The sequence below is a fragment of the Elephas maximus genome, chromosome 14 (genome assembly GCF_024166365.1).
Source record: "Elephas maximus indicus isolate mEleMax1 chromosome 14, mEleMax1 primary haplotype, whole genome shotgun sequence".
NCBI classification, from domain to species: domain Eukaryota; kingdom Metazoa; phylum Chordata; class Mammalia; order Proboscidea; family Elephantidae; genus Elephas; species Elephas maximus.
The window spans coordinates 30,419,905-30,433,428 of record NC_064832.1 but is presented as its reverse complement, the minus strand read 5'-3'; the positions used below and the strand labels follow the sequence as shown (position 1 = coordinate 30,433,428).

At 43.1% G+C, this 13,524-nt stretch overlaps 1 protein-coding gene across 4 annotated transcripts in view; it reads right to left on the bottom strand.

The window, feature by feature from the left end:
* Positions 1 to 866: 866 nt before the first annotated feature.
* RCBTB2 (RCC1 and BTB domain containing protein 2) overlaps positions 867 to 13,524 on the bottom strand; it is a 54,092-nt gene continuing 41,434 nt past the window's right edge. For all 4 annotated transcript variants that reach the window (XM_049853052.1, XM_049853049.1, XM_049853050.1 and 1 more), the window contains one exon: positions 867 to 2,291. In XM_049853052.1, the coding sequence (XP_049709009.1) occupies positions 2,151 to 2,291 (141 nt within the window). In that variant the 3' untranslated portion in view covers positions 867 to 2,150. The remainder of the gene's footprint in view (positions 2,292 to 13,524) is intronic.

The window sequence follows — 13,524 nt, the reverse complement described above, 5'->3', positions numbered from 1 at the left end:
GCAAAGGATAATGAAAAAAACCAGACACGAGGAAGGTATTAGTCCAATGGACCACATGAAACACAGCCTCCACCAGCCTGAGCCCAGGAGAACCAGATGGTGCTGGGCTACCACCACCAACAGCTCTGGCAGGGATCACAGCAGAGGGTTCCAGATAGAGTGAGAGAAAAATGTAAAACAAAATTCAAATTCAGAAAAAACGACCAGACTTACTTGTTTGACAGAGCCTGGAGAAACCCGAGACTATGGTCCCCAGACACCCTGATAACTCAGAATTGAACCCACTCCCGAAGTCCACCTTTCAGCCAAAAAGATTAGATAGGCCTATAAAACAAACAACACACATGAGGAACGTACTACTCAGTTAAATCAAATATGCGAGAGCAAATGGTCAACATCTGACCAAAAGCAAAGATGAGAAGGCTGGAAGGGACAGGAAAACTGGACGAATGGACACAGGGAACCCCAGGTGGAAACAGGGAGAGTGCTGACACATTGACCTATGTCGCAAAACAATTTGTGTACAAATTTTTGCATGAGAAACGGAATTGCGCTATGCACTTTCACCTAACATATAATAACATTAAAAGAAGAAGAACATTAGTAGTTACCAGGAGCTGGGGGGCAGGAGGGAATGGGGAAGTTGAAAAATAAGTGTCTTACCAATAAAAAGTAATGAAAGACAATAATATGACCAGTAATTAAGTTGTTTATAAGCCATTCATGTTTTAGGGTGGGATTTGCAATGAGCCCTTATGTGAGTAACTGCTTCAAAAACAAGCTTATCATATATCAAACGGACTTATGCACATCTAAAAGACATGAGGTTATTTTATAATTGTGCCGCTTCTTGGGAATAAAAAAACAACACATTTGTTCTATTATCTGCAAACAAGCACTTTATTATCAAATACTTCAGCATCAGAGCAAGATTTCTAACTCCAAAAGTTTTGCCTTTACACAGTATCATACTGTCAGACACATATTAGAGGAATCTGATGCTATAATGCCATTCCTGCCTCTCTTCTGCAGCTGGATAACTTGTTTTGATCTAAAAAGTATAAATTTATTTCATTGTTACTGCTAGTACTTTTTAATTATACTGGATGTCAAGTTAAGAGAACTGTTTTATGGTGACATAAAAGTCAACTTCAAGAAAATCACGTCATCTTCTTAACTTACAGATAGATGCAAATCCCTCTTAACCCAGAGAAAAACAAAGGGCATTATGCAAGGATGTAAGGCAGATGAGCCCAGAAATAACATTCATCCAGAGATAGGGCTTCATATTCAATAATTCCATATGAGAAATTAATGACTTGGAGTAAATAGTTAAAATCAGGCCATGGGCCTTGGACATGTTTAATTGCCAAGGCCTTTTGTGAATTTTAATTAATGCTCTTTCTCAGAACACTTTACCAGAGGAATCTGAATGTCAGTAATTACAGGCTGTTAATTCATTTTGTCTAAGCTGTTCCTTCACTGGTACCCTACAATTAAAGCTGTTCTGAAGGCATACTTAAGACTGGTAATACATTAACGGAGTGCCTACTACACGCAGGGCACTGTGCCGTGCTGGGGGCTGAGGGCACTGCCGGTGCAGCGCTCCATGTGATGCCAGCCAGGTGGAAAATGGCACATTTGGCCAGAATAGCATATGTTGAGACCAGTGTACCAAAGGTGTCTGACTTCAGTGACTCAAAAGAGAAAATGGTAAGTATAGTAACATTTTAAAGTGCTTCCCCTTGAGCTTAGTCACATCTCATCAGAGCCTTTAATGCTGTCTGTATAAACTTGGGATTTCGGCAGATGGAGAAGACTGACCACCATCCTTCTTTTGACCGGACGTAAGTATTCAGCTAAATGTAGCTTACCAAATGTATCATTTGCTGTTGTTGTTAGGTGCCGTCGAGTTGGTACCGACTCATGGCGACCCTACAGGATAGAGCAGAACTGCCCCACAGGGTTTCCAAGGAGCGGCTGGTGGATTTGAACTGTCAACTTTTGGTTAGCAGCCAAGCTCTTAACCACTATGCCACCAAAGCTCCAAGTTTATTGTAAGTAATACTAATTAAAAAAAAAAAATTTCTCTTCTCTGGCTTTTGTGGGGCAAATGGAAAGGCTCACAGATTCTTTCCTGCAGATGGTGATCAATTTTTAAAAGCTCCGACTCGGCTTGCCTTACTGATAAAGTTCTTCAGAAGGTCATGGTCCATTTCTGCAAAGCCTGAAGTTTGTGTTACTACAGTCAAATGGTTTATGCAAAATCTGAAGCAGAATTCTTCTAAATCCTAGGAAGAACAACAACAAAAATGGTTTAACAAATTAGTGTTTCCTAAAGCAATGCAATACAATGCAACATAGCATGGATATTCCTAAAAGTAGTAGGCAAATGTCCTTGCTAGCCAACAGGAAGAAATGTTGTCATGACAACACCTAAAGAACACTTATATAACTATCTAGCACGTGTGAATCCATGCTTGTAAAAATTCAAACCATGCAAAATAAAACGTAAAAGTTCCTCCCCACCAACCAACGCGAAGGACCTTACTTTTTCTTCCCAGAGAAAGGCCCCTAAGTATAAGAATACTCTGTACATTTTTCTACCGACAGGATTTGTTTATTCCACTTTTAGTATCTGTTAAAAGCACTGTGTTCCTCTTTTATATTTCCCCGGGTGCTTTAAATATTTGTAAGTATAAAGAGTTTGTGGAAGGAAAGAGTCAGCCATAAAAAAGAGCAACGCTGGAAACTGCTTTTCTGAAGCCATCACCAGGCCCCTACTCTTCTTTTGCCTTCACAAGAAGACAACAAGAGCAGTGTGTGCTTGGATTTCATCGGACCACATATACCTGCTGTAATCTTACCCAGGAAAATGCTTTTAAGAAATCCTTTCAAGGCTCTCTGGTAAGAGAACTCCACAGATTGGAGTTTTCTGGCTTACTGTAATGTATTCTGGGACAAAGAAAAATCCTGTAGTAATTCTCTTGATTATAATTATTAATCTGAAGATCAGAATGAAGGTAGCCCTGAGGAGCCTAGGGTCAAAGCGAGGCCTGCCTGCTGAGACCTCCTGTATACCTCAGACCCTGGCTATGTTGCCTTTTTGACACAAGGTGCTGCTGGGTGGTGGTCAATTTTTTTAAAGTTCCCTCTCTGTGTCGCTGAAGCTAACTTATAAAAATAAAGCCAAAAATAATTTCCAAGCAACTATATATGCACACTGCACACTGTAATTTTTTCTTCTTTAGATAACACATCAACCAGCTGCCATGAAGTCAACTGTGACTCATGACGGCCCCATGTGTGTCAAAGTAGAACCGTGCTCCACAGGGTTTTCAATGGCTGATTTTCTGAAAGCAGATTGCCAGGCCTGTCTTCTGAGGCTCCTCTGGGTGGGATCAAACTGCTAACCTTTCAGTACTTAACTATTTATGCTACCCAGGGACTCCTTAGATAACACAAGTTACAGCCAATGCTAAAGATGAAAAAAATAGACTAAAAAATAAGCAATACTGATAGACATCCCAATGTACACACAAATCCACAGTACATTTTCTTTTAAGCAAAGAAACAAAATTCATGAAGAGAGCCTGTTTATTTTATCCCTAAACACAGCTGGGCAGGCCTTTAGGGTCGCATCAGCAGTGGCGAGTGAGCCTGAGTGATGGAACCAGTAAACTTCCACATGCCCACCTGATATCACAGCATGTCACTATACATAAAGAATGTGGTTCATTCATAAAAAAAAAAAAAAAAAAAACCCAGTGCCGTCGATATTCATAGATGCTCAATACACCACCATCTATTTAAAATCACAGATTCTTGGCTACATTTTTAGAAAGGACTTTTTTTTTTTTTTGCCAGCAGTACCTGAAAGTGAAATAAGACAGAGACCCAGCCCCTTTGGCTGAATTCTACAGAAGGGAATGGAGAAACTCGTCTGTACGCTACACACATTCAAATATGTCTGTAGTTAGTGTAGGTACCATCACCTCACGCTAGATTATACAACCTCCTAACTAAACCTCCTCCCCAGCCCCCACAAACTATTTTCAACACACCAGCCAGAGTAATTATTTTTAAATGGGAGTCAGATCATATCTGAACCTCTCAAAATCCTCCCATGGCTTTTCAGCTCATTCAGAAAACTCAAACTCCTTAAATTTGTCTCCTGGGCTCTGCAGGTGATCTGCCTCCATACCCTGGCCCGCAGCAGGGTCTCTCTGACTTCAGCTACAACTTTCCTCCCCTCACTAGACTCCACTCTCACTCACCTTGCTGTTCCTACCTCACGACCTTCTCACTTGCTCCTCCTTTTACCTGCCTCTTGATCTGCTTCCAAAAGGGCACAGCCTTGAAAACCCTGTGGGGCAGTTCTGCTCAGCACACATGGGGCTGCCATGAGTTACAGTTGAGCTGACAGGAACTAGTTTGGTTTTTCAGTTTGGTTCCTTTTTTCCTGGCAGGCATCCAGCCATACATCTTCAAGGCTCATTCCCTCAGCTCCTCCAAGGCTTTGCTCAGTCACTGGCCTTCTCTGACTTCAAGTTATAATTTCTACTTTACCTCAGCCTGGCACTCCCCACCTCCCTTCCCTACCTACTTACCTAGTTTCCACATCACCTGTTACCTTCTGACATACTACATATTGTATTTATTTATTTATTGTTCATCTCCCCTCACCAGAAAGTAAGTTCCATGAGGGCAGAGATACTGGTCTGCTTTGTTCACCTACTGTGATGGTTAAGGTTGTCAACATGCCTGAGCCATGATTCTCAGTGCTCTGGCAGTTATATAATGATGAATCACCTCCATGATGACATCTGATATAATGTAATTATCTACATGATGCAATCTGCTGTGAGCAGCCAACCAGTTGAAAGAGTTTCCTTGGGAGTGTGGCCTGCATCCAAAATATATGGACTCTTGGGTGTTGCTCACTCTGGATCCTGCACCCAGCTCATCATTATCTCACCTCCAGTTCTTGGGACACAAGCCAGGTGCTTCCTATATTGACTGCCGATCTTGGGATTCTCTGGCTTCTGCAGCCTGTGACCTAGCACCCTGCCATCTGACCCACCGATCTTGGGTTCATCAGCCCCTGCAGTGACATGAATCAGTAGAAGCCTCCAGTCTGACTCCAGACCCGCAGACTTGGGACTTCCCAGCCTCTGTAACCATGTACCTGAGGCAAATGCCTTATATGACAGTGAGGAATGTTCTCAAAACACATCCCCACCACCAATTTTTGCTTCTAGACCTATAATTAGACTTAAGTCCCAGCAAGCCCCAAAAGGTGAAGTACAAAATGACACAGGAAGAGGAATGCTACCCGCCAAAAGAATGGCTTGACTAATATAGATAAAAACAGAAACCTGGGGAATATGTGCTGTTGTTGTTAGGTGACATCGAGTTGGTTCCAACTCATAGGAACAAAACACTGCCCAGTCCTATGCCATTTCTCACAATTGTTGCTATGCTTGAACTCACTGTTCCAGCCACTGTGTCAATCCATCTCATTAAGGGTCTTCCTCTTTTGCACTGATTCTCTAATTTACCTAGCATGATATCCTTCTCCAGGAACTGATCCCTCCTGATAACATGTCCAAAGTATATGAGACAAAGTCTCGTCATCCTTGCTTCTAAGGATCTTTCTGGTTGTACTTCTTCCAAGACAGATTTGTTCTTTCTTTTGGCAGTCCATGGTATATTCAATATTCTTCTCCAACACCACAATTCAAAGGAGTCAATTCTTCTTGAATCTTCCTCATTCATTGTCCAGCTTTTGCAAGCATATGAGATGATCGAAAACACCATGGTTTGAGTCAGGGACACCTTAGTCCTCTAGATGACATCTTTGCTCATCAACACTTTAAAGAGGTCTTCCTCAGCAGAAATGCCCAATGCAATGCATCACTTGATTTCTTGACCTCTGCTTCCATGGCCTTTGATTGTGGATCCAATTAAATTAAATCCGTGACAACCTCAATCTCCTCTCCGTTTATCATGATGTTGTGTGGGTCCAGGTGTGAGGATTTTTGTTTTCTTTATGTTGAGGTGTAATCCATACCGAAGGCTGTGGTCTTTGATCTTCATCAGTAAGAGTGACAAGTCCTCTTCACTTTCGGCAAGATTGTGTCATCTGCATAACACAGGTTGTTAATGAGTCTTCCTCCAATCCTGATGTCCCATTCTTCTTCCTATATTCCAGCTTCTCAGACTATTTCCTCAGCATACAGATTGAATAGGTATGGTGAAAGGATGCAACCCTGATACACACCTTTCCTGACTTTAAACCATGCAGTATCCTCTTGTTCTGTTTGAATAACTGCTTCGTGATCCATGTACAGGTTCCTCATGAGCACAATTAAGTGTTCTGGAATTCCCATTCTTCAAAATATTATCCATAATTTCTTATGATCCACACAGTCAAAGGCCTTTGTATAGTCAATAAAACACAGGTAAACATCTTTCTGGTATTCTCTTTCAGCCAGGATCCATCTCACATCAGCAATGATATCTCTGGTTCCACGTCCTCTTCTAAATCCAGCTTGAATTTCTGGCAGTTCCCTGTTGATACACTGCTGCAGCCACTTTTGAATGATCTTCAGCAAAATTTTGCTTGCATGTGGTATTAATGATATTGTTTGATAATTTCTGCTTTCGGTTGGATCACCTTTCTTGGGAATAGGCATAAATACAGATCTCTTCCCATCGGCTGGCCAGGTAGCTGTCTTCCAAATTTCTTGGCATAGATGAGTGAGCCCTTCCAGTGCTGCATCTGTTTGTTGAAACATTTCACTTACCATTCTGTCAATTTCCGGAACCCTGTTTTTCACCAATACCCTCAGTGCAGCCTGGACTTCTTCCTTCAGTACCATCGATTCCTGATCATATGTTGCCTCCTGAAATGGTTGAATGTCAATCAGTTCTTTTTGGAATAGTGACTCCGTGTATTCCTTCCATCTTCTTTTGATGCTCCCTGCATCTTTTAATATTTTCCCCCTAGAAAATCCTTCAGTGTTGTAACTCGAGGCTTGAATTTTTCTTCAGTTCTTCCAGCTTGAGAAATGCAGAGCATGTTCCTTCCTTTTGATTTTCCATCGCCAGGTCTTTACACGTGTCATTATAATACTTTGTTTTCTTGAGGTGACCTCTGAAATCTTCTGTTCAACTCTTTCACTTCATCATTTTTTCCTTTTGCTTTAGCTACCCAATGTTCAAGAGCAAGTTTCACAGTCTCTTCTGACATTCATTTAGGTCTTTTCTTTCTCTCCTGTCTTTTTAATGACCTCTTGCTTTCTTCATACACGATGTCCCTGATATCATTCCACAACTCATCTGGCCTTCGGTTATTAGAGTTCAATGCATCAAATCTATCCTTGAGATGGTCTCTAAATTTAGGTGGGATAAACTCAAAGTCGTATTTTGGCTCTCAACAAACTGACAGACGCGTGGGGGGTGGGTACGTGTAGGTATGGCTATTATGGGTGTCTTAGTTATCTAGTGCTGCTATAACAGAAATACCACAAGTGTCTGGCTTTAACAAAGAGAAACTTATTCTCTCACATCTAGTAGGCTAGAAGTCAAAATTCAGAGCATCAGCTCCAGGGGGAGGCGTTCTCCGTCAGCTCTGGAGGAATATTCTTGTCATCAATCTTCCCCTGGACTGGGAGCTTCTACGTGCAGTAACCCTAGGTTCAAAGCTCTACTCCTGGTACTGTTTTCTTGGTGGTATGAGGTCCCCCGTCTCTCTGCTGGCTTCCCTCTTTTATATCTCAAAAGAGACTGGCTCAACACACAATCCAATGTTATAGGTTAAGCCCTTCCTCATTAACATAACTGCTACCTATCCCACCTCATTAACATCACAGAGGTAGGATTTACAACACATAGGAAAATCACATCAGATCCCAAAACACCGGACAATCAAACGATACTGAGAATCATGGCCCAGACAAAGTGACATACATATTTTTGGGGGACACAATGCAATCCTTGACATTTCACCCTTTGGTCCCCCAAAATTCATGTCCTACCCCACATAAAACATATTCACCCCCACCATATCATAGCAAAAGTCTTAATCCAAGTCCAAAATCCAAAAATTCCTCTTCATCTGTGAAATCTAGAATACAAGTTATCTGTATCCAGAGGTACAATGGCAGAACAGGCACAACGGAGACATTTCCATTACAAAAGGGAGAAATTGGATGGAAAAAGGATAATGCACTAAGCAAGTTAGCAGAATACATTACATTAGCCCTCAATGTTTTGAAAATAATCCTCTGTTCTCTGAGACAATTTACACAACGGCCCTGCCCTCCAGACTCTAGGCATTGGCTTCAGCTCCACCCTCCAGGCCCGCTAGGACGGCAACTCTGCTCCCTCAGCTTTAGGTATACCATTTTCCTAGTCCATCTGAGTGGCGACTCCACCTTTAGAAACACCAGAGGCCATGGTTCCACCCTTTGAAACCCCAGAGGTTGTGGCCATGCCCTTTGAGACAGAGGCAGCTTGGCTTTCTATGTTCCTTGTCTCTTCAGCTTCTGCTTCCTGGTTTCTTGGCCTCTCGGCCCCTCGAGCCTCTCTGCTCGCCTCTGCCCTGCTAGTGTTCCAAAGCTCCTTAGCTCCATAGATGAGTGCCTGGAGGTACCCTACTCCATCAGTAAACTCCAGCCAGAAGGTACTCAGCTCTCTTGCTCTATGGGTTGGTCCCAGCACTGTCTGGCGTTGGTCTCCTGGTTTTGCTGCTGCCAGTTCTCTGCTGCTGCTTCTCACCATCTGTGCCATCTCCATTGTTAACAGTTCTCCTTACTTCCTTCTGAGTCCTCTATCCATTCACAGTTTTAAAACTGGTTCCACATTTTAGGTATCTGTTATAGCAGCACCCCATACTCAGTAGAAAATTCTGTCTTAGTTATCTAGTGCTGCTATAACAGAAATACCACAAGTGGATAGCTTTAACAAAGATAAATTCATTTTCTCACATTCTTTTTTAGTAGGCTAGATGTCGAAATTCAGAGTGTCAGCTCCAGGAAAAGGCTTTCTCTGTTGGCTCTGGAGGAAGATCCTTGTCATCAATCTTCCCCTTGACTAAAGCTTCTCTGTGCCAGAACACCAGGCCCAAAGGATGCATTATGCTCCTGGTACTGCTTTCTTGGTACTATGAGGTCCCTCTGTCTCTCTGCTCACTTCTCTTTTACACCTCAAAAGAGATTGGCTCAAGACACAATCCAATCTTGTAGATTGGGTCCTGCCTCATTAACACAACTGCTGCCTATCCCACCTCATCAATATCATAAAGGTAGGATTTACAACACATAGGAAAATCACATCAGATGACAAAACGGTAGACAACCACACAATACTGGGAATCACGGCCCAGCCAATGTGACACATATATTTTTGGGGAACATAATTTGATCCATGACAATGGGTATGGGATAATGGTGCAAGGAACATTAAGTTGGATTAGTCTAAGTTTACTGAAGGCCCACTAAGCACAGATTCTTCATTCAGTGTTTCAGCTCAGTATGTTAGAAAAGGATCTAATAGTTTATTTGGTTGGTTCACTGATGCGTGGATTATGTGGTGGCCTACACTAAATCAAGGCGAAGTACCAGAATTTGGTATACTGTAGAAAAAGGCATCCAAAACCTTAGGGAAACTGGAATGTTAGAGTGGATTTATCAGGTTGGACCACAGAACCACACATGGAATGCCCAAAGAACACACCTTTTACCACAATGGTGAGGAACAAATTTATGAAGAGAGCCCTAGTATCCTTGCAGACTGCTGTGATTGCTATTTTATGTGAGTTAGATTTGACAGTGGGAACTGCCTGACTTGAAGTAAGACAATGGGGCTGACTGGAACCCATGGCAGTAGGGGCCAAGAGCAGCATTCAGTTGACAAAGACAAGGTGGGCATGGTTACTGTCCCTAATGGACAGTGGAGTAAAAGCTGTAATCAAAATAATCTGACTCATATGGACTTATGGCATTGGCTACTTAGTCAAGGCATCCCTAGGAGTGAAACTGATGGGAAATCTACTAAATATTTACTTCATCTGTACAAGTGGAAGAATTCTAGGTCGAGGGAACAGCAGGCTAACTTGAATCGCCAAAATAAAGATTCACAGCCCATCAATCAATTCCCAGACTTCAGCCAGTTTACAGATCCACAACTCCTTGAATGAAGGCGATGCCTGGACCCCCTAAGGAAGGACCCCAATGCACTGCCAAAAATTTATACTGTTGATCTTTCTCTCAGTCTTCCCCAAAGGGATCTACATCCTTTTATCAGTGACTGTTTATTGGGAAAAAGGAAATAATTATATCTTGGCGGGGGGGGGGGGGTTACTTGACACTGGCTCTGAGCTGACACTAATTCCAGGAGACCCAAAACATCAGTGTGGCCTACCAGTCAAAGTAGGGGCATAAAGAGACCACGTTATTAATGGAGCTTTAGCTCATGTTTGTTTCACAGTAGGTCCACTGGGTCCCTGAAACCCATCCTGTAGTAATCTCCCCAGTTCCAGAATGAATAATTGGAATAGACATACTCAGCAACCGGCAGAACCCCCATTTTGCACACCTGACATGTGGAGCAAGGGCTATAAGAGTAGGAAAGGCTAAGTGGATACCACGAGAACTACCCCTAACTAAGAAAATAGTAAAACAAAATGCAATACTGCATTCCTGGAGGGATCGCAGAGGTTACTACCACCATTAAGGACTTGAATGATGCAGGGATGGTAATTCCCAGCACATCCCCATTCTATCTGGCCTGTGCAGAAAACAGATAGATCTTGGAGAATAGCAGCGGATTACCGAAAACTTAACCAGGTGATGACTCCAATTGCAGCTGTTGTTCCAGATGTTTTTCCATTGCTTGAGCAAATTAATACACCTCCTGGTACCCGTAAGCAGCTATTAATCCAGCTAATGCCTTTTTCCTCCATATATTTTGAAAGACCACCAGAAGCAGTTTGTCTCAACTGGCATAAGTAGCAGTACACCTTTACTATCCTACCTCAGAGGTATATCAACTCTTTAGCCCTACATCATAATTTAGTCCACAGGAACCTTGATTCCTTTCCCTTCCACCCTGGTTCATTATATTGATGACATTATGCTTACTGAACCTAGTAAGGAAGCAGTATCAATGCCTCTAAACTTTTTGGTAAGATGTATGCTAGAGGGTGGGAAATGTACCGTACAAAAACTCAGGCGCCTTTCACCTCAATAAAATTTCTAAGGTTCCAGTGGTGTGGAGCATGTTGATATATTCCTTCTGGAGTAAAGAATAAGCTGTTGCATCTGGCCCTTCTTACAACTAAAAAGGAGGCACAACACCTGGTAGGCCTCTGTGGATTTTGGAGGCAGCATATGCCTCAATTGGGTGTGTCACTCCAATCTATTTATCAAGTGACTTGAAAAGTTGCTAGTTTTGAGTGAGGCCCAGACCAAAAGAAGGCTCTGCGACAGGTTCAGGCTACCATACAAGATGCTCTGCCACTTGGGCCTTGTGATCCAGTTGACCCAATGGTGCCTGAAGTGTTACTGGCAGAAAGAGATGCCGTCTGGAGTTTTGGCAGGTCCCTATTGGTGAATCACACTGTAGACCCTTAGGATTTTGGAGCAAAGCCCTGCCATCCTCTGCAGATAACTACTCTCCTTTTGAGGAAGAGCTTTTGGCTTGTTACTGGGCCTTAATAGAGACTGAACACTTAACCGTGGGCCACAAAGCCACAATGGGGCCTGAGCTGCCTATCATGAACTGAGTCTTGTCTGACCCACAGAGCCATAAAGGTAGATGGCACAGTAACCCTCCATAATTAAATGGAAGTGGTATATAGGTCACTGGGCCCAAGCAGGACCTGAATGCACAAGTAAGTTGTATGAGGAAGTGGCCCAAATGCCTATGGTCTCTACTCCAATCACATTACCTGCCCTCTCCCAGTCTGCATCTATGGCCTCATGGGGAGTTCCTTAAATCAGTTCACTGAGGAAGAGAAATCACTTGCCTGCTTTACGGAGGGTTCCGTGCAATATGCAGGTACCACTTGGAATTGGATGGTGGCAGACTGCAGCTCCTTCCTGGGACCTCTCTGAAGGACAGTGGTGAAAGGAAATCCTCCCAATGGGCAGAACTTCGAGCAGTGCACCTGGTTGTTCACTTTGCTTAGAAAGACAAACGACCAGATGTGTTGGCCGTTCATGGGCTGTGGCTAATGGTCTGGCTAGATGGTCAGGGACTTGGAAGTAACATGACTGGAAAACTGGAGACAAGAAGTATGGGGAAGAGGTATGTAGACAGACCTCCCCAGATGGGCCAAAGAAGTGAAGATATTTTGTGTCTAGTGTGAATGCTTACCAAAGGGTGACTTCAGTAGAGGAGGATTTTAACAGTCAAGTGGATATGATAATACGTTCTATGAAAACCAGTCATCTTTTTACCCCAGACACTCCCGTCATTGCCCAATGGGCTCATGATCAAAGTAGTCATGGTGGCAGGGATGGAGGTTATGCATGGGCTCAGCAACATAGACTTCTACTCACCAAGGCCAACTTGGCTACAGCCACTGCTGAGCGCTCGATCTGCCAGCAGCAGACACCAACACTGAGTCTCCAATATGGCACCCATTCCTTGAAGTGATCAGCCAGCAACCTGGTGGCAGGTTGATTACATTGGCCCACTTCCATCATGGAAAGGGCAATGTTTTGTTCTTATCAGAATAGACACTTACTCTGGATATGGATTTGCCTTCCCTTCACACAGTGCTTCAGCTCAAACTACCATCCGTGGACTTATGGAATGCTATACACACCACCACAGTATCACTATGGATCAAGGGACTCACTTTGCAGCAAATGAAGTGTGGCAATGGGCCTATGGTCATGTAATTCACTGGTCTTACCATGTTCCCCATCATCCTGAAGCAGTTGGCTTAACAGAATTATGGAATGGCCTTCTGAAGACATAATTACGGTGCCAGCTAGGTGGTAACTTTGCAGGGTTGGGGCAGTGTTCCCCAGGAGGCTGTATATGCTCTAAACGAGCATCCAATATATGGTGTTATTTTTCCCATAGGCAGGATTCATGGGTCCAGAAATCTAGACGTGGAAATGGGAGTGGCACCACTATTACCCCTAGTGACCCATTTGCACAAATTTGTTTCCTGTCCCCTTAACCCTATGCTCTTTGAGTCTAGAGGTCTTATTTCCAAAGAAAGGAATGCTCCCAATAGGATACACAACACTGATTCCACTGAACTGGAAGTTAACAATGCCACCCAGCTACTTTGAGTTCCTTATGGCTCTGGATCAACAGGCAAAGAAAGAAGTTACTGTATGGCTGGTGTGACTGATCCTGATTACCAAGGGGAAACTGGATTGATAACACATAACAGAGGTAAAGAAAAGTACATCTGGAATACAGGAAATCCCTTAGGGTGTCTCTTAGTAATACCGTGCCCTGTGATTAAAGTCAATGGAAAACTACAGCAACACAATT